The following is a 23,240-nucleotide window of genomic DNA, read 5'->3' as shown; positions in this document are numbered from 1 at the left end:
TGAATTGTTTGGTGTAATTAGATAGGATATGGACGCAAATGTCGAAAAACTGCGTGATTCGCCATTATGCCTTTGAACCACGAGACAAGGTCGTTCGTCCGCCATTTTGAGGCGATACCAGAGCTGAAAAAAATGTTGCTGTGACGCAAAAAACGTCTCTTCGTATAAAAGGCAAGTCCCTCCCCTTCCAGCTCATTCCTGGATTTAGTCAAAGGTAAGTCAAGACGTCAAAACATTCGCGCATATATTTGTCGTTATTGAAGGTGAAACCACCCCAGCCTTTACACACAAATCAACGCATGAGGTTGATTACGCTGAAGGTGCGAATTTTAACTTCGAGTGTCAACTAAGATTGTTTTTTTTCCCCCTTTCTTGTGTATTTTTGCAGGTTTCAATTCGTTTTCCTGAAGATTCAGCCGTCGAGGACTTCGACCAACTACTCAAATTGATGTTTTTTTTTCTTCAAGTAATGGACATCTGATTACTATTTTTGCCTCCAGTTCTTGAAGGAAAAGGCTAGCCTTTAGCTACCAAAGCCCCACCCATTAGAAATTTTGAAGCAGGTATTAAAGCCATCAAAGTTGTTTTTTTACATAAACGAAATAAGTGCCCGAAAAGCACAGTGTGTTATGATTAAGACGTTGAGGGCATTTAGTTTGAATATTAATGCAGTTTGTTGACTAGCAGCCGCCGCACTAAAGCATTGTTAGCCTTTTGTTTAGCATGAGCTCACACATGAATGTGGACGGTGACACAATTCTCCATTTCTTCGTGTGTGAGACGAGGTGGGCTAATAAAAAAAAAAAAAAAACTTAAGTCGATAGTGATATCTATAAGCAATCTGATCATAAAGATTGCCGTGTTTGCTTAGGAGGCTAATAACCAATGAAGTCGGACTTTTGCCTGCTGAGGGTTTTGCAGGGGCTGCTCCACGGAACTGAAATCCACCGCAATCTATACATAAAGATTGCATTAGGCTGAGGATTTGATGGACGTTTGGTGAAGCACATTGTTGTTGCATCGCATTGACGATATTAGCACGGGGGCTTTCCACAAATCTCGCACTGGGCAATCTGGATAAAGATTGCGGGATGACTCAAGCGAAGTGGTCTTTCGAAACACAAACATTCGGAGTTATCAAAATAGTGGACAAGTGGCTTCCCCCCCACAGCCCCCCCTCGGAGCATTTGGGATTCTCTGTTTAAAACCCGTAAAGCAGCCACAATGAGTTTGGCTGTTGCGTACCAGACTTTGCTCGTGTTTTGTGCCAAAGCCGAAACGTCATGCTTTGTTGTGAGTTCCACTGCTAACGGAGCTAGTTTGGCGTCGAAGGGGTTAAAGTAGGAGGGCTCTCATTGGTGGGCAAACTTCCTGCTCCTCCCACTCGCGTTACTCGAAATGGGGCTTAAGGCTTTGACTGCCTTTTATATAACTTAAGGGGCTACAGGCAGTAAAGTACTTAAAAAAAATAGTAGCCAGAGTTAGCATAATTTATTAATGAGCTGTTAGGAAATTATTTTTACTGTTATGTACCAGCGATAAACAAAATAATTTATTATTTCTCATTGGACAATGTAGTAGGGCCTTGTTTGAGACTGACATTTTGTGTGTGTGTAACAGTTGTGCCACTTACAGGCTTTGAATTATTTGCAGTGTTGTGGAGTTCTGAGACAATATAAAACTTCTACTACAACATGTAAACGGGTAAGACCTAACTGATTCCTCACGTCAAGGCATTTCCAATGAACTGATTACACCTAGAACAGGTTGTGTACATAAATGGAAATCTATTAAAATGAACAAAGGAGTACACAACCCAGTCTTCCGATACCTTGTAATTAAATGTTTAATTACATCAGACTTAGGCTAATTGACAATGGGTAGCTACAGACACCTAAATTAATCCAAGATCCAGTATAAAATAGTAATATAATACTTTTTGGTAATGTTAGTAATCGATGTGTAATAATCAAGAGTAACCATGTGAGACGAGATGAACCACATTGTGTACTAATTGTTCTAATTACTCGATCAGATGAGCCAATTTAAAAAAAAAAAAATTTAAATTATGTTAAGCACGAGTTCCATTCATTCCCTCTGCCGCAGTTGAGTGTATACAGGATGAGCGAGTCAAATTCCCTGCTCCAAGTCCAATTGTAGTTTTGCGCAAATGTGATTTTGATATAAATGTGCTATTAAAATGTAAATTCTTCATGATAACTGGCAAATATCCATCTGATATTTGTCAAATTTTTTTACATGAATGGAAGCATGTTACAAATGGATATGAAGAAATAGTTTTTAATTTTTTTTTTAAGTATTTGTGTCATTCTCAAATGACAAAATGAGTGAAGTAATGTGTAATTTCACAGACTACAAATAGGTTTGTGCGCTAATCCATCATTAATTGTAGTTTATTGAAATAAAGTAGCACATTTCACACAGAAGCACATATCAGTACAAATACCCTGCAAGGTCCAGAGAGGAGACATTCTGGTGGTCTGGGACATTCATCTGTCCTGCTCCTGTCCCTGTGACCAGAGGACATGCCGGCAACGTGCAACACTGCTCAAGTATGAGGCAGTAAACGTTTCTCTATTGTGGCATTGTTTGCTGATGAGTCGTTTGAGTTGATTTGTTGTCACGTTGTCTGGGACCAACGTGACTGCTGACTGTTTGTTTGATGTCATTGTTGAATAGTAAAAACACTGCCTTTGTTGTACAGTATATTGGACCGAACTCTTAATATGGTACAGTGAGATAAACTACTAAGTGGTCTTAAACTCTGATGGACTGGACACATTTGAAGGTTTTGTGGTTGTCATTAAAAATGGAAGCTTTGTTCTGATGATGTATAGAATGGGTCGAATTCAGTTCTGTTGAGCAATCCCTCTTAATATGAAGGCCAATATTCCACGTTAAACATCAGATTAATGCCCCGTTATTGGAGGGAAAAAACAAAAAAAACGTGCAATACACATTTGCCCTAATCCTGTGTGTATGAATTACTTGGTCTGTTTTTCCAGAAATGGAGGGGGTGCCGGTGGACCCCAGAGAGATTTTGAAGGGAGTGGAGGTTCTTCTAGGGAAGGATGGAGGACTCTGTAGCTTGGAGGGAGTCCCAAAGATGTTCAGGTAAGGAATTTTAGCGTGTCATGAAACGGTTTTATGTTTGCAGTTACCATTAAAAGAAACGTCTCAACATGTTTGCATATTTTGTGCACAGCTTAATGAAAGCATCTGCCAAGATGGTCAGTCGGTGTATGTACTTGAACATCCTTCTTCATACAAAATCTCATGATGTTCTCAACAGGTAAGTCTTCAGACTATTCTGCATACATCTTCATTATTGGTGTGATGAGACAAAATTGTTTTGTTTGTTTATGGCCGGTGATGGTGGCGGTAGCTCACGTGAAATGTCACAGTATTCCACTCGAGCCTTCAACACATCCGTTTCAACGCTGTACTAGTCTGGGATTTTTTTTTCAATTCCAAAGACCTAAAACAGATCTGACACCTGTACCTAAATATATCTTTATAGAAAGCGGTGCATATTTAATGTCACCAGAGGAACTTTTTTTTTTGTTTGTTTTTTTTACACCGATAAGCGACCACCTCAAACGTTTATGTATTTTTCTTTAACTCAACATGTTATCCCATCTTCGGTTAGGTTCATTAGAGTTGGTGGATACAGACTGCTGAACTCATGGCTCACCTACTCCAAAACCACCAACAATTCTCCTCTGCTGCAGCTTATTCTGCTTACTCTCCAGAAGTTGCCACTCAAAGTGGACCATCTCAAACAGGTACACACCCAGCCCACTACCTCTATTTCATGGTTTGAAAACTGGTACAGATAACTACATTATTTAGAATATAATTCGATGCATATTATTTAATATATTGCTGTATAAGTCTTTCATTTGACATATCTTAATAATTCTCCAAATTGCTGATTTGTTTTAATCCCAGAACAACACAGCGAAGTTGGTAAAGCAACTATGCAAAGGTGCAGACACAGAAGGTCAGTTTTTCTCTTTTGTATTATTTGTATTGGGTCAAGGATTTTGGACTAAATGCATAATCTAATTCATATTTTAGAATTGAGGAAGTTGGCATCTGTTCTTGTCGATGGCTGGATGGCCACAATTCGCTCCCAGAGTGTATCAAGCAATGCCAACAGTCCTGCCGGTATGGACGGTTTCCCTTACGGTTTTATCATTGCCTCTTCAATATTAGCTTAAAATGCTTTGTACTCAACGTCTAGATAAGAAGAAGAAGAAAGAAGATGGGAAGGTCCCACTCAAAGAGGTGAAAGACAAGAGTGGAGAGGAGGAGAAGAAGAAAGACAAGGCCAAAGCTCATGCTCCGAGTCATGCAAAAATTCGTTCCATAGGTAAGCCATCGGAAGAACTGATGTGCTGTACTTATAATGCAGAAATATGTTTAAATAATGATAATGGTTTTGTAGGTCTAGAGATGGACACTCCGAACCCTGCCCCCACAAAGAAGACCCCGGCTGCTCCTCAGCTCGGTGACAAGTACAATATCAAGCCTCCAGTCCTCAAGAGGTTAAGGTACTGAAATTTCTCAGAATATGAGAACAGCGCCACCATAGTCAATGTGCATTTTGCTCTCTGCCCCCATCTTGTGGACAGTGACGGTAACTTTATGCTCTTTGTTTACTCTGAACAGTTCTGGTCAGTTTGATAATCCTCCGTTGGAGAAGAAATACAAACCTCTAAACATGCCATCTAACTCTACCAAAGAAATAAAAGTCAAGATCATTCCAGCGCAACGTAAGTATACACTATACGATCTATGGCTATAATCAAAGCATAGTTTGATAAGTGTATTTTACTGTGATGATTACTTTACTAGCAGCTGTGGTTAGAAATATGCTGTCAAAAATGTGGACACACTTTCTCATGCTATTAAATGTGTCTGTATCCAAACCTTTGAATGTACTTTCACTTAATGTCTGCAGCCATGGAGTGCACAGGGTTCCTAGATGCGCTCAACTCTGCTCCGGTGCCTGGTATCAAGATCAAGAAAAAGAAGGCTGCTGCTGGTTCACCGTCTAATGCCAAGGCTGTGTCCCCGACCTCAAACAAGGTAATCTTTCTGACAGTTAATCGGTGCCCAAGTCTGTAAAGACACGGGGGAAAAAAGGCACATTTCATATGTATTATAAAAGATAATTGAATCATGTTCTAAATCTGTTGGCCCATAAAAATGGGATTGCTTAAAAAATATTTTTTTGTGTTGTTTATCTTCTTACCAATAGTCACCATCTAAATTTAGGTCACTGCTAACACTATCCACCGATAGTTTGCTCACTTAGGAGTTCCCTTACTAACTCAGTGTTTACGCTGTATTTTTATATATACTTTTTTGACGGGGTCTGAATAAATTCTTGTTTCATGTTTATATTTGAATCATGCATGGTGGAATTATGGATCAAAAAACTCATTCGTGCCTTGAAAGTGGTAGGTCATTGATTGTAATTGTTTCTTATCCAGTGTATTCAGCAGTTAGACAGTTAAACAACATAAACATGTTCTCCTTGTGTCTCACACTCTGCTTCTTCTATTTTGAATCTTCAGACAAATCCATTTGATGGTAAACCATCTACGTATTCCTCATCTTCTGCCAAACCAACATCTCCAGAGACTGTTTCTTCAAGTACTATTGATGAAAACCAGGAGCCGGAGCGGCCTGGCACCCCCGTGCCCTCTGAAGACCCAGACTCCATGGACACTGGTGAGGCTGCCTCTTATTGAGACCATGAAGTGAAATAATTGTCATAGAACGTAATAGTATATATTTTCTTTTGACATTACCTGCCAGCTACCACTTAAATTTCCTAACGGGGCTGCATTTGTATTTTGCAGGAGACAAGCCTAATGCTCTGTCAGAGCCTCGTGGAGAAGAAGACTTAACGAAGAAGGGCAAGAAAAAAAAGACTGTTCACTGGGCTCAGGAAGATAACCTCAAACATTATTTCTACTTTGACCTCGATGAGACAGAGAGAGGTATGAGACATAGCTAAGTGTTTGTGTGTCAAACTCTCATAAATAAGATTTGGTAACCATATCATTCACTCCCCCAGTCAATGTCAATAAGATCAAGGACTTTGGTGAGGCGGCCAAACGGGAATTGATGATGGACAGACAGACATTTGAGATGGCCCGACGGCTTTCCCACGACACTATGGAGGAGAGGGTCCCCTGGACACTCCCCAGGCCACTGACATTGCCTGGCAGTCTGGTCATTCCTGGGTCCAACAGCACAGAAAAGCTCGCCCAGCGGGACCGTGAGATGGGCATCTTACAGGAGATCTTTCTCAGTAAAGAGAGGTAGGACTGTTTTGCATTGCTTTTTTATCATTATTATTGTTTTAAACATTAGTATAATATGTGCTAACAGGGGGTCCTTGGTGTATGATGGTCCAGACGTGAGATTACGAACTACCCCCAATGAACTAGTTTGTGCAGCAGTGTATTTGGGGCCAAGAAGTGTTTTTCATACAAATATTTAGAATTTTTTATGACTTTACTACATTGCTTATTGATTTGTGACAAACGGGTCATGTCGCAGCCGTACGAACGGAACTATTGTAAACCGAGGACCCCTTGTATAAACACAATATTAAATTAGTTGAGAACTTTGTTACAAGGGTGTCTGTTTTTCTTTTTGACTAGTGTTCCTGACAGTCCACATGAACCAGACCCAGAGCCTTATGAACCTATGCCCCCTCGACTCATTCCCCTAGATGAGGTTAGTATAAAATTCAAAACGTATCCCGTTTGTTATTTGTTTTTATCATAAATGAATGCCTTTTCCCAATTTATGTCTGCTGTCCTGGTAGGACTCGTCAGTACCAGACGATGGCTACTCGGAGCCCATGGACACATCTCACCAGGTTCCCGCACTGGCTCAAAACGAGGGCTCCAAGCTGCCACCGGTCCTTGCTAACTTGATGGGCAACCTTAACAACAATTCACGTAGCCCCCAGACCACAAACACTGTCAACAATCCCGTCACACCAGCTGTCAACGTACAGGAGCTGCTTTCGTCTATTATGGTACATGAATACTGCAGCCTGAGAGCATTTGTCAACAGTGAAATAAAGCTTTTTCATCTGTTTGATTTACTCATTTGAAGCTGCTTCATAGGTTCTATACATTATTTTCCTATATCTGTGAAAGTGCCAGTTTATATATATTAAACATGATAAATTGCTTACACACTAGTCATCCTATGAAATGAAGTTGTCACACCGGCAATACCCACATGTGCACTTGTATTAATATTGAAACAGCCAACAAAGAACAAATGCAAGAGCATCATTGAAGTTAAAGGAAATTAAACCTGAGTAAGAAAAAAAGGTTCTGGGCAAATGAGTACATTTTCAGTGTTCACTGTGTGCAAAGCACAAACACATTTTGAATGATTTGAAACACGTTAGTACCCAAGGAGCAAAGAATCAAGATGGTTTTCGTCATTTGGGTTAAAGGTCACACATCCTTTTTTTATTTTTTTTGTCATTACTGTATGAGGTGCAGTTTTTAAGTTTTCAGTTCTAGCAGTGATCAGGTCACAAGGACTACATAGTGTTTTTAGTTTTCTAATTGTGATTGTACTTGTGTTAATCAAAGCAATGTGTATCTTTAGGGTGCTTCTGGTAACCAGTCTACTGAAGACCTCATCAAGCAGCCTGACTTCTCTGATAAGATTAAACAACTTCTGGGTTCCCTGCAACAGACACAAAACCAGAACCAGGGACCAACACCAGGTAAAGTCATATCATGCGCAATCATTGTGAACCAAAATATCTTAGGGTGTTCCTCATAGTTACGCTTTCAAAACTACACTTTTCTCAAATAATGTCACAATTCAGATGTCAAAATTTGGATTAGTTTGCTTCTGGAATTATGTTTAACCTTTTGTAATATTACTAATAGTCTAGAGTCTTCCACTCACTTTTTATTTTTGGTGCACTTACAGTCAACCCAGGTTTGCTGGGTCATGTTCCCATGAACAACATGCACATGCAGATGCCCATGAACAGCGGCTTCCCACCCAACATGCCTCCAGGTGGCCCCCGCTTCAACCACCCTCCACCCCCTCACGGTCACGGGCCGCCCTTCAACGCTGGTGGAGGCCCGCGCATGATGGGACCCCCACCGGGACAGGGCCGCGGGGATAACGGAAACTACTGGGGAGACGACTCCATGAGAGGAGGGCCCCACCGAGGAGGCCATTTCCACCGGGGAGGAAGAAGCCGAGGAGGAGAGCCGGGCTTCCGGGGCAGAGGACGAGCGGGTCCAAGAGGAGGACACAACATGAATGGTATGTGGACACAAGTCATCCTCTGGTAACTATGGTGGCCCTGAAGTGCAAAACACAACAGCAAGACTAAAACAACGGCAAATAAGAAACACGACAGCAAATAACGAAACACAAGAGCTGATCAAAAGGTACGTACTGATTGGGGGGGGTCATAAGATTCATCGCTGATTGGACGAGAGGCACGACTTGTTGGACAACGCTGTCTGTGCAGCCCAACCTCTTTTAAATATCATCTTTAAATGTCTTATCACCTCATGTATGTGTAACGGGAGCAAGTTAGGCTGTATGTTAAGAAACCCCAGGCACTCATTTCCCAATACATGCCGAGGGTTCAAACCCCGATGTGGTCGGTCGGCCTCGCAGGAAGTATTCTTTGATCACGGCAGCAACGTTTGAACCACCGATGATGCTCATAAAATAAAATAAAAATCCCCCTCTCATCAATCAGCGATTACTCTTACCTCCCCCAACAGTACCTACTAACTCTTCCATCCAGCCATCCATTTTCTGAGCCGCTTCTCCTCACTAGGGTCGCGGGCGTGCTGGAGCCTATCCCAGCTGTCATCGAGCAGGAGGCGCGGTACACCCTGAACTGGCTGCCAGCCAATCGCAGGGCACATACAAACAAACAACCATTTGCACTCACAGTCACACCTACGGGCAATTTAGAGTCTCCAATTAATGCATGTTTTTTGGGGATGTGGGAGGAAACCGGAGTGCCCGGAGAAAACCCACGCAGGCACGGGGAGAACATGCAAACTCCACACAGGCGGGACCGGGGAATGAACCCGGGTCCTCAGAACTGTGAGGCTGACGCTCTAACCAGTCGGCCACCGTGCCGCCTACTAACTCTTCCGGTAGCTTAATTTCATCTGTTGTGATTTTTCATTTGCAGTTGTTTATTTGCTGTTGTGATTAGTTATTTGGTGTTTTTTGATTTGATGTTGTTTAGTTATGTCATTGCGAGTAGTTATTTGCCGTCGTGTTTTTTTAATTTGCCGCGGTGTTTAGTTATTTGCTGTTGTTTTGCACTTCAGGGCCACCGTAGGTAACGGATAGTTTAGCTATTGCCATAGACCATCTGTTTCATACACAGTGGTTATTATCATTATTTTTATTTTTCACACATTAACACAATGTAAAAGAGCTAATGATGATTCAAACTAACAGGACAATCTTTTTTTCTTTTGTAAAGTTAAATAAAGGACAATGTATTGTAAAACAGTCAAATGTTCTGCCTGCAATTCATATCTTTATCATCGTTATTTTGTTCATTATATTGTTTAATTAATTGGCCACTTAATTGGTTATCAGAATTCTATCCTGCCAAATATCGCAATTGGCTGGGAAAAAAAACAAGTATTACTCTTACGAAAAAACTATGAAAGCGTGTATTTGGGAGTCTTTGTACATTTAGAAAATGTATTTGCTCAGATATCATATGCAATTATAACAGCTGATTTAAAAAAAGCCTGTTAAAGCCCTCTCTTTTTGTGTGCATGTCCATGTATATTTGATTCCTCAAACTAATTTGTATTCCCCTCCCCCAATAGACATGTCCATGCGGCCTGTTTGTCGCCACTTCATGATGAAGGGAAACTGCAGGTACGAGAGCAACTGTGCTTTTTACCACCCCGGTGTAAATGGACCTCCGTTCCCCCCGAACCACCCTGCAAACAACCAGCATGGACACTAAGTGGCAGTGCAGTGCAGTGCCTTCATAGTTGCTGAAGACAACTGTGCAATCTTTGCCACATGCTACATTTCCTTTTCATCAAACCACTGCAGAGTGATTGTACAAGTGAAGGACTCCAATTCTGTGAGATGATCACCAATGGCACTGTTTTTAACTCATTCACTGCCAGCCTTCCCAGTTAACATGGATATTTGACATCTAAAGCCGTCAATGGCAGTGAATGTGTTAACAGTTAAAACCTTCACCAGTTGTTGCCACTATGGCTGCCTGCTTGAACATAATGGAAGTCACAAAGAAGAAGAAAGCTTGCCACATACTTTCCCTCTTTTCCAGTTTACTAATATTGCCTTTCAGCAGTGTTTTTTCCTTGTTGCCGGATTCTTTGGTTGCACAAAAGAAAAGGTAAATCAAATGACACCACAAATGACTATGATTGCGCTTGAACAACTAGATTTAAATGACCCTTTATCATGATCAAGATTAACTGAAACAAGGAAGCCTCCCCCCCTTCCCTCACAGCAGCTGCTAAGTGAATGTGCTAAAAATTATGGCCCTGTGCGTGCTACCTTTTTTTAAAAAAAAAAAAAACAAATTAACAAAAAAAAACTTTTTGTCTCCACTTTGTGGCTGGTCCGCTCATTTTTTCAGCAAGCAATTATGGATTATGACGAGTCTGCCGGATACAGCAAATGATTTATGAACTTTCCATCTGAACCCTCCGAGAAGGGTTTGAACGTCAGTATTATGTTGAAGCTTTCTGCAGGTCAGCTATACAGTGCGTGTTTTCTGTGAAAACAATGACCTTTATGTCTCTTGTGGGACTTTTTTTTTCCTCCATATTTTCTTTTGATAAAATGTTGAGAACAAGTTCCCTTTTTTATGATGGGTTAATTGACTCAATTGTTTGTACTGTATGGTTGTGTACAATACATGTTCATACGGTCATATTTTTCAGTTGAATTATTTTCTACACTGTATTAAATGAATGTTAAAATATAATTGTTTTATCATTTATTTGAAATTGGGGATGTTATAATTTGAGTAAAATCTTTAAAACAGCTGAAAAACAAATGTCATTAAGAATTAAAATGTGCTGTACCAGATCCAAAACAAACACTTGACAAAGTTATTAAAAAGATTAAGGCTGAAATGATAAGAAAAGATATATATTTAATGGGAATATTGCATAACTTTTAAATTACTATTACAAGTTGAGCGTTTTGCTTTGATGAATAGAATTGTAAACTTAGAAAAAGGAAGGTGGTGTCAGAAAATGCTGTTTAATTATCAAGAATATGTTATATAAGCTCTAAAAAATAATAAAAAATCTGCTTTCCTGTTCTAATTAGGTTCCAATATCCTAAAAGTATTAGTTAACACTATTAGCGTTATTTTTGAACAGCTCATATTAGTTCTTTGTAATGAAATTCCATTAAACAATTAATGCTGCCTGTTAATTTGTAGCAAATTGTATGAGGATTATTTAGAAGTGGGTGACCAAATACATCAAAGTAATGTATGTCAAGGTTTGGATCACAGTTATCAAGTATACAGCGTTCTTTTAACGTGTAAACAAACTTAGTCATGTACAGTATATGGCAAAGGTTACATTGAACATTTTTGGTTGTATGAAAGTAATCAGTTATTAAAAACTAAATATACACCTCCAAAACATTCTTTATTTCTGGCTTGCATCCACTAAACGATGTGTTCATTTTATTTTTTGCCCTTGCATGGTAAAAACAGAATGAAGTTTACCAAAAAGTGTAATTACTTATTGTTGTCAATATGTTCTTCATAAATTGCGATCCTCGTATTATTAATTGACATGTCATTATTTTGGGAAGTTTGTCTGGGGCCTATCATCAACATCAGAATCATCATTGGTTGTATTTGGAAGAAAGGAAACAACTTTGGTTATCTTTGTATTTATATGTAAGAGGAAAAAATGCCAGTCATGTTATTTGTTGGGCAAACTTTAAACATCTGGTTGAACTGAATGTTAAAAAAATCAATAAAAAACAAACAAACAATGTGCTTGCCGAAATTTTTTTGTACTTGTTTTCCAAAAATGTTCAAATATACGTAATATACAAATATATTTTGTATATTACGTAGTCTTTAAATATAAATATGGGAGGGACGGTCGGAGAAGGAAGGCTGTGATTGGCAGGCAGTTTCCGGTCTAGCTTTTTTTTTTTTTGTGTGTGACGACATTCGGCTTCGCGACGTCAAGGAACCTCTTAGCTTTATGACACGATCAGTGTGCGCCATACGTCGGTTTGCTTTCCATGAGCTGCATCTTTAGCAACCAAGAAGAGATTCAACACACATTATTTGTAGTAGTCTGGTGTCATCGTGCTTGAACATGTGGAGTAAATATCGCCGAAATGATACAAAAATAGGTTAAAACAGCACATGTTTTTGTTCCCCCCCCGCCTACCACTGGACAATGAAGCGGGTTCCTGTTTGACACGTATTTGACTTAGCGTGCCTATGTAACAATTGTGCTCCTTACAGCCTTGAGTGGTTTGCAAGTGTTGGGCGTTCAGAGCGTATATAAAAGTGCTACTACAACATTTAAGCGGGTAAGGTTTCACCGACTGCTTGCATTTAAACATGTTAAATTAAGTATAACGGCGGCACACACTGATCCATTGGTCGCACTAGCAACGTTTCAGGGGCCTTTCTAGCATCTATCTCTGCCAATTTGGGACATATAAACGTGACTTAATTCTTGGTCTGATTGATGATATGAATAGCTTAATCGAAACAAGAGACTTTTTTAAAGTGTTATTTGGCCAACAGACATTCACAGTACGACACCGTACTGGCCAGCGGAAGTGCCAAAATAAAAGCGCCGATCAGCGACGCTACTTGACGTCACTGTCGTTTTATTTTGATATTTCCGTCAGCAATTGACTTTACTAATATTCTACATCGGTGTTTCTCAACCTCGATTGACCCAAAGCACACCTTTTACATTAGAATGACTATCACAGCACACCACCAAACAAGGACATCAAAAATCTGATTCACAGGTTAAATTTGTTCCTTCTTCCATCTGACGGAAGAGCATTTAATTGTTCTATTTTTCACTATTTTGCTGGCGTCCATTGATGATCAATGCTAATTTATTTGAAGTAAATATGAGAAATTAAGGTAAGTTTAAAAGATGTGTTTCTAATCGGGGTCACTGATAAACTCTTACGGCACACTAATGTGCTACAGCATTGGGAATCACAATGGATATTTTTTTTCACTGAGCACATGTAAATAAGTAACATTTTGACTTAACTGTTGAAACTAAATGTTAAGATTTAAAATATATAACATTTTAGACTTGCATGCTTTCTCCAATTTCCTCCCACATTCCAGAAACATGGAAGTTAGGTAAATTGAAGACTACTATCGGGGGTTCTCAAACGTTTTGGGTCCAGGGAGCCCTTACAGGGGAGAAATCTTTACAAGAACCGCGTCATTTATTTATGTTACTAAATGCAGAAAAACGGCCGCCATTTTCTTTCCATTTCACTGTACCTGAACTAGGGTACTTGAATTTAGCGGTGGTCTGCCAAAATCATGTATGTCCAGAAACACACAAGGGGACACATGTGTCCCCATCCTGCCTCAAAGTCTGCACGGACCAACTCGCTCCAGTCTTCACCTAGATCTTTAATAGATCTCTGGAACTGTGCGAAGTACCATCCTGTTTCAAACGCTCCACCATCATTCCAGTCCCCAAGAAACCTGCAATCTCGGGTCTAAATGACTACAGGCCTGTCGCCTTGACATCTGTTGTCATGAAGTCCTTTGAACGTCTCGTGCTGGACCACCTCAAGAGTGTCACAGGTCCCCTGCTGGACCCCCTGCAGTTTGCCTACAGAGCGAACAGGTCTGCGGATGATGCAGTCAACATGGGACTGCACTTCATCCTACCTGAGGGAAGGAGCTGGAAGAGGACCGTGATGCGGAGGGTCAGAGAGGATTTTGCACGCTCTTGTCTTAGTTCTGGCAGCGTGCAAGTCCTCAATGGTGGGTTGGTAGGGGGGTACCGACAATCCTTTCAGCAGTTTTGATTGTCCGTTGCTGTGGGAGTTTGTCCTTTTTTGTAGGAGCACCAAACCAGACTGTGATGGAAGAACACAGTGACTGATTCGATGACCGCTGTGTAGAACTGCCTCAGCAGCTCCGGTGGAAGGCCGTGCTTTCTCAGAAGCCGCAGGAAGTACATCCTCTGCTGGGCCTCTTTGAGGACGGAGTTGATGTTGGTCGCCCACTTCAGGTCCTGAGAGACTATAATTCCCAGGAACTCGAAGGTCTCGACAGTTGACACAAGGCAGCTGGACAACGTGAGGGGCAGCTGCGGCGAAGGATGCCTTCTGAAGTCCACGATCATCTCTACAGTCTTGAGCGTGTGCAGCTCCAGGTTGTGTCAGAAAGCTGTAAATCCACTGGCAGACGGCAGGTGAGACGCTGAGCTGGAGAAGCTTGGATGAAAGGAGTTCAGGGATGATGGTGTTGAACGCTGAGCTGAAGTCCACGAACAGGATCCTCGCATAGGTCCCTGCACTGTCAGCTGAAAGTTCCAGGGAGGCGGGATTTTCAGAGCATTCAGTGACACGCCTACAGACTTTTCTGTGATGTGTCCATTTTGCAAGACTTTTTTTTCTGTTTGGTGGCCCTATAAAGTGAGATGTTTAACAAGGGGAGAAAGTCAATATTTAATAACTATCAAAACTTCATTCTTGTAAGATTATGCCTTTTATTCCAGAAATACACATCAATCTCTTAAAAAAAAAAAGTAATATATTCTCAAAACAATGCCCCTTTGCCCCCTTCAAATGAAATAGGACATTATTCCTACAGTAATACTTATATATATATTCATACTAATACAACAACAGCCATTGCGTCAACATTGACCTATGCTCTGTTTCAACCATCCATTTATCTATCTCCTTGCCACTTAACATCATTAGGGTCACCGGTGTGCTGGAGCCCATCCCAGCTGATATCAGGCGAAAGGTGTGGTACACCCTGGACTGGCCACCAGCCAATCACAGGGCACATATTGACAAACATACTCCAAACAAACAACCATTCGCACTCATAATGACACCTAACGACCATTTAGTCTTCAATGAACCTTACATTTGGAATGCATTTGGAAGTACCTGGAGAGAAAAAACAAGCAAACACACGTAGAACATACATCAATTTTACTTTTGTGTAATGATTTAATTGTTTTGATTTTGACAGGTAACATCATTATTGTCATTGTGCACATTTCTGACAGCTTGTACATATCTGCTCAGATGAGTGTAGATTGATCCAGTTTAAGGAAAATTGCACTTATTTAGTACTCAATTGCATTTATACATTTTCCCCAGTCGTGTTTAGGTTGAGCGTTTCTCTTGAAGTTTGTCCAAGTTCACAACATAAACACGACCATGAACACAGGAACAGAATAGGACAGCGTCGACAGAAACATCGTGTCAGGCTGGCAGCCTTGACGACCTGAAAGTGTGAAAGCCTAAGCACAAAACTTGAGCTCATCTGGATTTTGAAATAAAAAAAATAAACTTGAAGACAAAATTGTAAAACCACCCTTGTGAAACATCACATGAATCGCGTATGAATCAAAAATGTGCCCAATACACGTGCCCTGCTGTTGTGTGTAGTACTGTATTGCTTTCGGTTTGTTTTTCAGTCATGGCGGGAATACAAGTAGACCCCAAAGAGATTTTGAAGGGTGAGGAGTTTCTATTGGGGAAGGATGGTGGACTTTGCAGCCTGGATGGAGTACCAGGGATGGTCAGGTGACATTTATATACTTCAAAACAGCGGTCATAGTCAATTTTATCTAACCCTTTAAAATGGCTGTAAGTTAAATACAATTTCAGTTTCTGTTGAGGTAATTGCACGAGCAACCGTTAGTGTTTTATAATATTAGTCCCGGACCAGCCTGGGAAATGATGTGTTAGCAATACTGACCCACGAATGGTAAAATTCCTCTTCAGATTTCATCTGCGATATTCAATTTCTGTCTGGCTTCAGTCCTGATGTTTTTTTATGACCACAATTTTGAGAAAATATCGTTTCCATACAACATGTGACATTTAACTTTTACATTTTCAAACACAGCCTCATGGAAGCTTCTACTGAGATGGTCAATCGGTCTATGTACCTGGAAATTCTACTTCACACGAACTGTCGTAATATTTTTAACAGGTAGGCCAGATGTCCAATTTATACGCTGCATCCAGAAAATATTCATGGCAATTGCCATTTTCCACATTCTGTTGTGTTTGAGATTTATTCAAAAATGGAATAAATTCATTTCTTCCTCAAAATGATGCACAAAACACCCAATAATGTCAACATGAAAAAACCCCTAATAATTATTATGAAATTCCAAACTAAGATATCACATGATTAGGATAGTTGTAATACATTAAATGTGATTTCTTAGTTGTTTATTTTCAAATTTGCAAAAATGTTGAAAGAAATTGTCATTGTGTATAGAAATGGGGGGGGGGGGGGGGGGGAATACCTTTTGGAATAATAAATAATCAATGTGAAGCGCTGTGAATGCTTTCTGGATGCACTGCAAGTATATACTATATTAATTTAGTAACACATCAAGATCAATAAACTGGGAAAGCGAGTTTGTCACTGCTGTGGATTTAGAGGCACACGTCAAATAAAAGTAAAAATGGTTCCGAAGTATTTTAACAGTGATGTAGTTATTATGATTATACCTGTACACGCCACCACACCACGATTGAAGTGTAGACAATTTTTAACTCAACACTATTGTACTGTATGAAAACCCAGTAACAACATTTCCTTTTAAACATCAAACATGATTTCTTTTCAATATTCATATTTTCCCTCCTTCATTTAGGTTCATCAGAGTTGGTGGCTACAGGCTGCTAAACTCATGGCTCACCTACTCCAAAGCCACCAACAACACTTCTCTGTTACAGCTCGTTCTGCTCACTCTGCAGAAGTTACCCCTCAAAGTTGTCCATCTTAAACAGGTACATACAGTTTATTCACACCCACCACCTCTGCTGGCAGACTTTCAAGTTTTTCTCATTTCCCCCCCCCCAAAATGTTACCGTGCAAAATAATGAAAAGTTGATTCATTTGTGCCCGGCCAAAACCGTCGCCATCAAAGTGTAAAACCCTTGAATGTGCAGGCAATGTTTTAAATCACCCTTTAACCATAACTTAACATAACCTTTTAACCATTACCAGCTGTTTAAGGGTAGCATCTACTTTATAAAATAAAAATGGTGTAACTGCATTGCTTTGCTTATTTTGTACTGACCAGCCAGACGCTGGTCCTATCTATGTACAATAAGTTAAGTTTACAGTTCTGTGGTCATCATCACACCTTTTCTTCCTTGCCATCACTGGGAACATTCTGTAATGGCATAAAAAAGACACACACACACACACAAAAAGCCAAAGAAAATGCAAAACGCCTGTGGGGTTGCTACCGCTAGTCTGACAAGATGTGCTATAATGTCTTGTATGATGGCACACATTATGATGTTGCAGTTTTAAGTTTTATGTGGCTTTTGAGGCAAATCTTTCCATTTTTAAAAGTGAACGCATAATTGCACCACTTTTGGGCATCCAACCTATAAAAAAATTACAAAATAGTGTTTCAAAAATTGTAGTGTTCATGGGTTTGTAAGTTCCTGATTTGTTTTCCGGTTTCCATTTTATACAGAACAACACAGCAAAGTTGGTCAAGCAGCTCAGTAAAAGTGCAGAGACTGAAGGTCAGTTGGCTTATTAATGTTCTTTGTAATTGTGCAAAGGGTTTGTATTCCTGTGGAACACCACTAGTTGTACTTTGTGTTTTAGAATTGAGGGAGTTAGCATCCATGCTCGTCGCTAGCTGGATGGAAACAATTCGCTCCCAGAGTGCATCCAGCAGTGCCAACAGTCCCACCGGTATGGATAGTTAACTTTTACTGTCTGATCAATGCCTCTTCCATTTCATTTTCATATCAGTTTAACATGCTCTATACTTAACGTGCAGATAAAAGGAAGAAGAAAGAAAATGACAAGGTACAAGATCAAGATGTACAGAACGAGAGTGGAGATGAGGAGAAGAACAAAGACCAGGCTATATCTGACTTGTCCAACCATGCAAAGATTCGGACCTTAGGTCAGCCTATAATTATAAGAACGGATGGAGCTCCTAAAACACATTCACTGCCATTGACGGCTTTAGAAGTTAAATATCCATGTTAACTGGGAAGGCTGGCAGTGAATGAGCTAATGCTAAAGCTAAATATGCGCATTTTGTGTTCCGTTGGTCTAGAGATAGAAACATTAATCGGCACCTCTAATAAGCTGGAAAACAAGCACATCAAGCCTCCAGTTCTCAAGAGGTCAAGGTATGACATTTCAACTTAAACATGGGCTCCAGAGCCATCAGTAGTATCAGTGTGCACTTGGTTATCTGCGGCCATCTAGTGTTCAATGACATTACAATATGTTCTTCTTTTTGCATTATTAAACAGCTCTGGTCCATGTGATGCTGCGCCACTCAAAAAGAATTTCAGACCTCATACACTCTCATCCGATTCTGCCACAGAGATCATTCCAGCCCATCGTAAGTGTAAATGTGGCAATATACTGTAGCAGCTACGGCAGAAAATGCTCTCATCCATCTCCATGCAGAATTAAGGTTAATGAGCACATCCCGTTAATTTCCTGATTTACTGACGTGTTTGCTTTGTAAAGCAGACAAGCCGAATTCTTTGTCAGAACCTCGTGGACAAGAACATTTGAACCAAAAGAGCAAGAAGAAGAAGAAGAAGAGTGTTCACTGGGCTCAGGAGGAGCAGCTTAAACAATACTTCTATTTTGACCTGGATGAGACAGAGAGGGGTATGCAACACGCCTTAGATATGAGCACCCAACCCGTCTCATGTTTACGACTTTAATGATCATTATCATTAGTATCCATCTCCCCTCAGTGAATGTCAATAAGATCAAGGACTTTTTTAAGACCCGTGAACATGAGTTGACACTGATGAGGGCCTGTCGGCTCTCCCATGATACCACAGAGGAGTGGGTCCACTGGACACCCGTCAGGTCTCTGACATTGCCTGGCGGTCTGGTCACCCCTGGGGCCAACAGCACAGAAGAACTCACCCAGCAGGAGCGTGAAATGGGCATCTTACAGGAGAGCTTCCTCAGTAAAGAGAGGTAGGACTCTCTCTTGTTTCTGAGATTAATACATGATATAAATGAATAAAACACTGGGATATTTGTAAACGATTTCTCTATTTTCTTCTCATTAGTGTGCCAATTCTCAGCCTTATGAGCCCATGCGACCCCACCTCATCCCTTTGGATGAGGTTAGTGAATACAGTCGAACCTCTACGGTTCAACAATATCCGTTTCAAATGTTTGTCATAGGAAACCATCCATTCATCCATCCCTTTTCTACACCCGTTTAGGGTCACGGGTGAGCAGGAGCCTCTCCCAGCTGACGTTGAGTGAGAGCCATGGTGCCCCCCGGACTGGTAGCCAGCCAATCAAAGCATTGGGAATAATGAAAATTGAATGAATCTGTCAACAGGGTCAAACTGTCGCCATCATAAAACCTTTATTAATTGCACAGGCAACTTGACGTCAAATGTGTCATATGTGATACTTGCGTTAGCTTTGAGATAGCACTATTGTGCACCAACTACAGAGGGATCATACTCCTCAGCCTTCCTGGTAAGGTCTATTCAGGGGTTCTGAAGAGGAGGGTCAGTTGGGAAGTAAAATCTCTGATTCAGGAGGAGCAGTCTGGTTTGGCCGTGGAACAATAGACAAGCTCTACGCCCTCAGCAGGGTCCTTGAGGGCGCAAGGGAGTTCCCCCAACCAGTCTATATGTGCTTTGAGGACTTGGAGAAGGGTTTTTTTTTTTTTTTTTTTGCCGTGTCCCTTGGGGGGTTCTGTGGGGGTGCTTTGGCAGGATGGGTTACCTGATACAGGCTGTTTGGTTCCTGTACGACCAGTGTCAGAATTTGATCCGTATTGCCGGCAGTAAATTGGATTCGTTTCCAGTGAGAGTTGGATTCCGCCAAGGTTTCCCTTTGTCAGCGATTCTGTTCATAACCTTGATGGACCGAATTCCTAGCCGCAGCCGAGGCGTTGAGGGGTCCGGCTTGGTGGCCTCAGTATTGCGTCTCTGCTTCTGTTGCCTTCATCAAATCAAATAAACTCTCATTGGAGTGGTTCGCAGTCAAATGTGATGTACTTGGGAAGAGAATCAGCACCTCCAAATCTGAGACCATGGTGCTCGTTCAGAATTAGGGTGGAGTGCCCTCTCCAGATTGGGGATAAGATCCTGCCCCAAGTGGAGGAGTTTAAGTATCTCAGGGTCTTGTTCATGAGTGAGGCAAGAATGGAGCAGGTGATCGACAGGTGGATCGGTGCAGCGTCTGCAGCGATACGGACTCTGCGTCGGTCTGCCGTGTTGAACCTCGAAGGCGAAACTCTCGATTTACTGGTCGATCTACGTTCCTACCCTTACCCACACACACACACACACACACAGACACACACACACGTGCGTGTGTGATGTGCCCCTTTTCTGGAAAAAGGAAAAAACAACAAGAAAAATGGGGGAAAAAATGGTGAATCCACGGGTGCCGAATCACGGGTCTGCGGGGGTTTACTTTATATGGGTTATACGGGTTTATAACGGCCCTCTGAGGGAAGTCCTAACGACGATGTGGCCCGTGACAGAAATGAGTTGGACACCCCTGCTTTACTGCTTTTATCAATGCTTAATTTTCAGTCTGTGCTTTGTCAAGCTTTTATCTCACCTTTTCTTCTTTTTGTTATCCTCCCTCTTCTTCTTTCTCCAATATTTTCACTTTCATCTGGCCTTCTTTTTTCAGGATTGGAGCCATTATGCCAAGTTCAGTGTCGGATTGTATTGGTGGAATGCAGCTATTAAGGTCAGGATACGATGCGCTGTTGGTGCCGAGGGGTGATTAATCTTTTTCAGGGGGTCAGGATACGAAGGTGGGTCAGGCAGGGTCCAAGGATCTCATCATCATCGAGTCTGGTCTTTGCGTCTGCACCTTTTGTCTTCTTCTTCGTGCTTGCGCTCCTCACTAGTAATGAGCGGATAGAGTCCTGAGTTGGTTTGATGTATAAAAAAAAATTAAAATAAAAAAAGCTTTGGTATAGCTTCTATACCTACTTTTGTCATTTTATTGGAGCTTAGCTTCCTCCATTTCGATGTTGAGTAACTTTTAGCCGAGCTCCCTACATTTGCCTGCCCAACACTGCATGTGCGATGTCATATGTCTGTGTTTGATTAAAAAAGAAACATGTACTTATGTTCAGTCACAAACAGTTTTTGTTACACTTGTGGACAATTTACGCTTTTGAATTGTTTTGCAGCGAATGAATTACTCTTTGCTAGTAACTCCCCATCTTTATCTGAAGTGACTGAAGATTTCAGTTAAGTTTCTGTATACCGAGGTATTGCATCCTATTCCAGCACGGCAATCAGCAAACGGGTGTGTGTGTCATCGTCAGATCCGTGTTTTCAGGGCAGGGTTGAGTGCAGCTGGTGAATGCGAAGGGCCTATAGGAGTGGCCTGCCTTCTAGTTCAAATATTGACCGTGTTACTGTGCCAACACACATTGATGGAGAGAAAGAGATACTGGACGAATGGATGGGCAGAGGCGAAAAGACACCTCAGCACTAAAGTTCTTTTCAATAAGTGCCCTCTCAATAGTTATAACACTAATAATAAAACACAGATAATTGGCAAAGGTTCTTTTAAATTTCCAAGTATATTGGTAAGTGTTAATACAGACAGATGTGATGGTATCATTACTGAAAACTACTGACGTAAACATCTGACTGTTTGCAGCTAATACAATTACCATGTGAATAACCAGAGAACCAGAACCTAATATACAAAATGACCTGAATGATGATTTTTTTTTAGTACTACTTACATTTTTCAACATATTTTGTATGCATGCAGGGGATAATCATAAGGAAGAATCAAGAAGACCTTTTAGTGCGAGATCAGATTTGCTGTTGTAACACGTGCAGAATGTGGTTTGGCATTGTCTTGCTGAAATGAGCAGTGGGGTCCATGAAAAAGACGTTGCTTGGATGGCAGCATATGTTTCTCCAAAACCTGTATGTACCTTTCAGCATTAATGGTGCCTTCACAGATGTGTAAGTTACCCATGCCATTGGCACTAACACAGCCCCATACCATCACAGATGCTGGCTTTTGAACTTTGCGTCCATAACAGTCCGGATGGTTCTTTTCCTCTTTGGCCCGGAGGACACGACGTCCACAATTTCCAAAAACAATTTGAAATGTGGACTCGCCGGACCACAGAACACTTTTCCACTTTGCATCAGTCCATCTTAGATGAGTTCAGGCCCAGAGAAGCTGGCGCAGTTTCTGGGTGTTGTTGATAAATGGCTTTTGCTTTGCACAGTAGAGTTTCAAGTTGCACTTACGGATGTAGCGCCGAACTGTATTGACTGACATTGGTTTTCTGAAGTGTTCCTGAGCCCATGTGGTGATATACTTTACACATTGATGTCGTTTTTTGATGCAGTGTCGCCTGAGGGATCGAAGGTCAGGCATTCAATGTTGGTTTTCAGCCTTGCCGCTTACATGCAGTGATTTCTCCAGATTGTCTGAACCTTTTGATGATATTATGGACCGTAGATGATGAAATCCCTAAATTCCTTGTAGTTGTACATTGAGGAAATTTGTCCTTAAACTGTTCGACTATTTTCTCACACACTTGTTCACAAAGAGGTGAACCTCGCCCCATCTTTGCTTGTGAATGACTGAGCAATTCAGGGAAGCTCCTTTTCTACCCAATCATGGCACCCACCTGTTCCCAATCAGCCTGTTCACCTGTGGGATGTTCCAAACAGGTGTTGGAGGAGCATTCCTCAACTTTCTCAGTCTTTTTTGCCTCCTGTCCCAGCTTTTATGGAACGTGTTGCAGCCATAAAATTCAAAGTGAATGATTATTTGCTCAAAACAATAAAGTTTATCAGTTTGAACATTAAATATCTTGTCTTTGTAGTGTATTCAATTAAATATAGGTTGAACATGATTTGCAAATCATTGTATTCTGTTTTTATTTATGTTTAACACA

At 41.0% G+C, this 23,240-nt stretch overlaps 2 protein-coding genes across 5 annotated transcripts; both read left to right on the top strand.

The window, feature by feature from the left end:
- The first annotated feature begins 208 nt into the window (after window positions 1-208).
- Window positions 209-11,050, top strand: LOC133395733 (serine/threonine-protein phosphatase 1 regulatory subunit 10-like). The gene is made up of 18 exons (XM_061664881.1): window positions 209-563; window positions 3,027-3,135; window positions 3,227-3,313; window positions 3,671-3,806; window positions 3,973-4,024; window positions 4,102-4,191; window positions 4,268-4,396; window positions 4,472-4,577; window positions 4,696-4,799; window positions 4,988-5,115; window positions 5,607-5,763; window positions 5,895-6,035; window positions 6,113-6,359; window positions 6,705-6,780; window positions 6,872-7,087; window positions 7,678-7,798; window positions 8,011-8,355; window positions 9,909-11,050. Exons 2-18 carry the CDS (start codon window positions 3,029-3,031, stop codon window positions 10,049-10,051), a joined length of 2,385 nt encoding a protein of 794 aa, XP_061520865.1. The 5' UTR covers window positions 209-563; window positions 3,027-3,028; the 3' UTR covers window positions 10,052-11,050.
- Window positions 11,051-12,510: 1,460 nt separating this feature from the next.
- LOC133395755 (serine/threonine-protein phosphatase 1 regulatory subunit 10-like) lies at window positions 12,511-19,985 on the top strand. 4 transcript variants are annotated; one of them, XM_061664914.1, is made up of 13 exons: window positions 12,511-12,639; window positions 15,765-15,873; window positions 16,199-16,285; window positions 16,962-17,097; window positions 17,799-17,850; window positions 17,936-18,025; window positions 18,114-18,242; window positions 18,399-18,474; window positions 18,601-18,692; window positions 18,827-18,970; window positions 19,060-19,291; window positions 19,387-19,443; window positions 19,546-19,985. In XM_061664914.1, exons 2-13 carry the CDS (start codon window positions 15,767-15,769, stop codon window positions 19,586-19,588), a joined length of 1,245 nt encoding a protein of 414 aa, XP_061520898.1. In that variant the 5' UTR covers window positions 12,511-12,639; window positions 15,765-15,766; the 3' UTR covers window positions 19,589-19,985. The 4 variants fall into 4 exon arrangements, with proteins under 4 accessions (XP_061520898.1, XP_061520900.1, XP_061520897.1 ...); XM_061664916.1 differs by having other exon boundaries at window positions 18,824-18,970; window positions 19,150-19,291; XM_061664913.1 differs by having other exon boundaries at window positions 18,824-18,970.
- Window positions 19,986-23,240: the final 3,255 nt, after the last annotated feature.

Source organism: Phycodurus eques, chromosome 20, assembly GCF_024500275.1.
Source record: "Phycodurus eques isolate BA_2022a chromosome 20, UOR_Pequ_1.1, whole genome shotgun sequence".
Taxonomy (NCBI): Eukaryota; Metazoa; Chordata; class Actinopteri; order Syngnathiformes; family Syngnathidae; genus Phycodurus; species Phycodurus eques.
This window is presented reverse-complemented; position numbering and strand designations above follow the sequence as displayed.

Excerpts from the sequence above, each read along its gene's own strand:
- LOC133395755 (XM_061664913.1), top strand. The coding sequence starts at position 15,767 with ATGGCGGGAATACAAGTAGACCCCAAAGAGATTTTGAAGGGTGAGGAG. Across the intron at positions 18,693-18,823 it reads AGAGATCATTCCAGCCCATC|CAGACAAGCCGAATTCTTTG; the intron begins GTAAGTGTAAAT and ends TGCTTTGTAAAG. Across the intron at positions 18,971-19,059 it reads CCTGGATGAGACAGAGAGGG|TGAATGTCAATAAGATCAAG; the intron begins GTATGCAACACG and ends ATCTCCCCTCAG.
- LOC133395733 (XM_061664881.1), top strand. The coding sequence starts at position 3,029 with ATGGAGGGGGTGCCGGTGGACCCCAGAGAGATTTTGAAGGGAGTGGAG. Across the intron at positions 6,360-6,704 it reads ATCTTTCTCAGTAAAGAGAG|TGTTCCTGACAGTCCACATG; the intron begins GTAGGACTGTTT and ends CTTTTTGACTAG. Across the intron at positions 6,781-6,871 it reads GACTCATTCCCCTAGATGAG|GACTCGTCAGTACCAGACGA; the intron begins GTTAGTATAAAA and ends CTGTCCTGGTAG.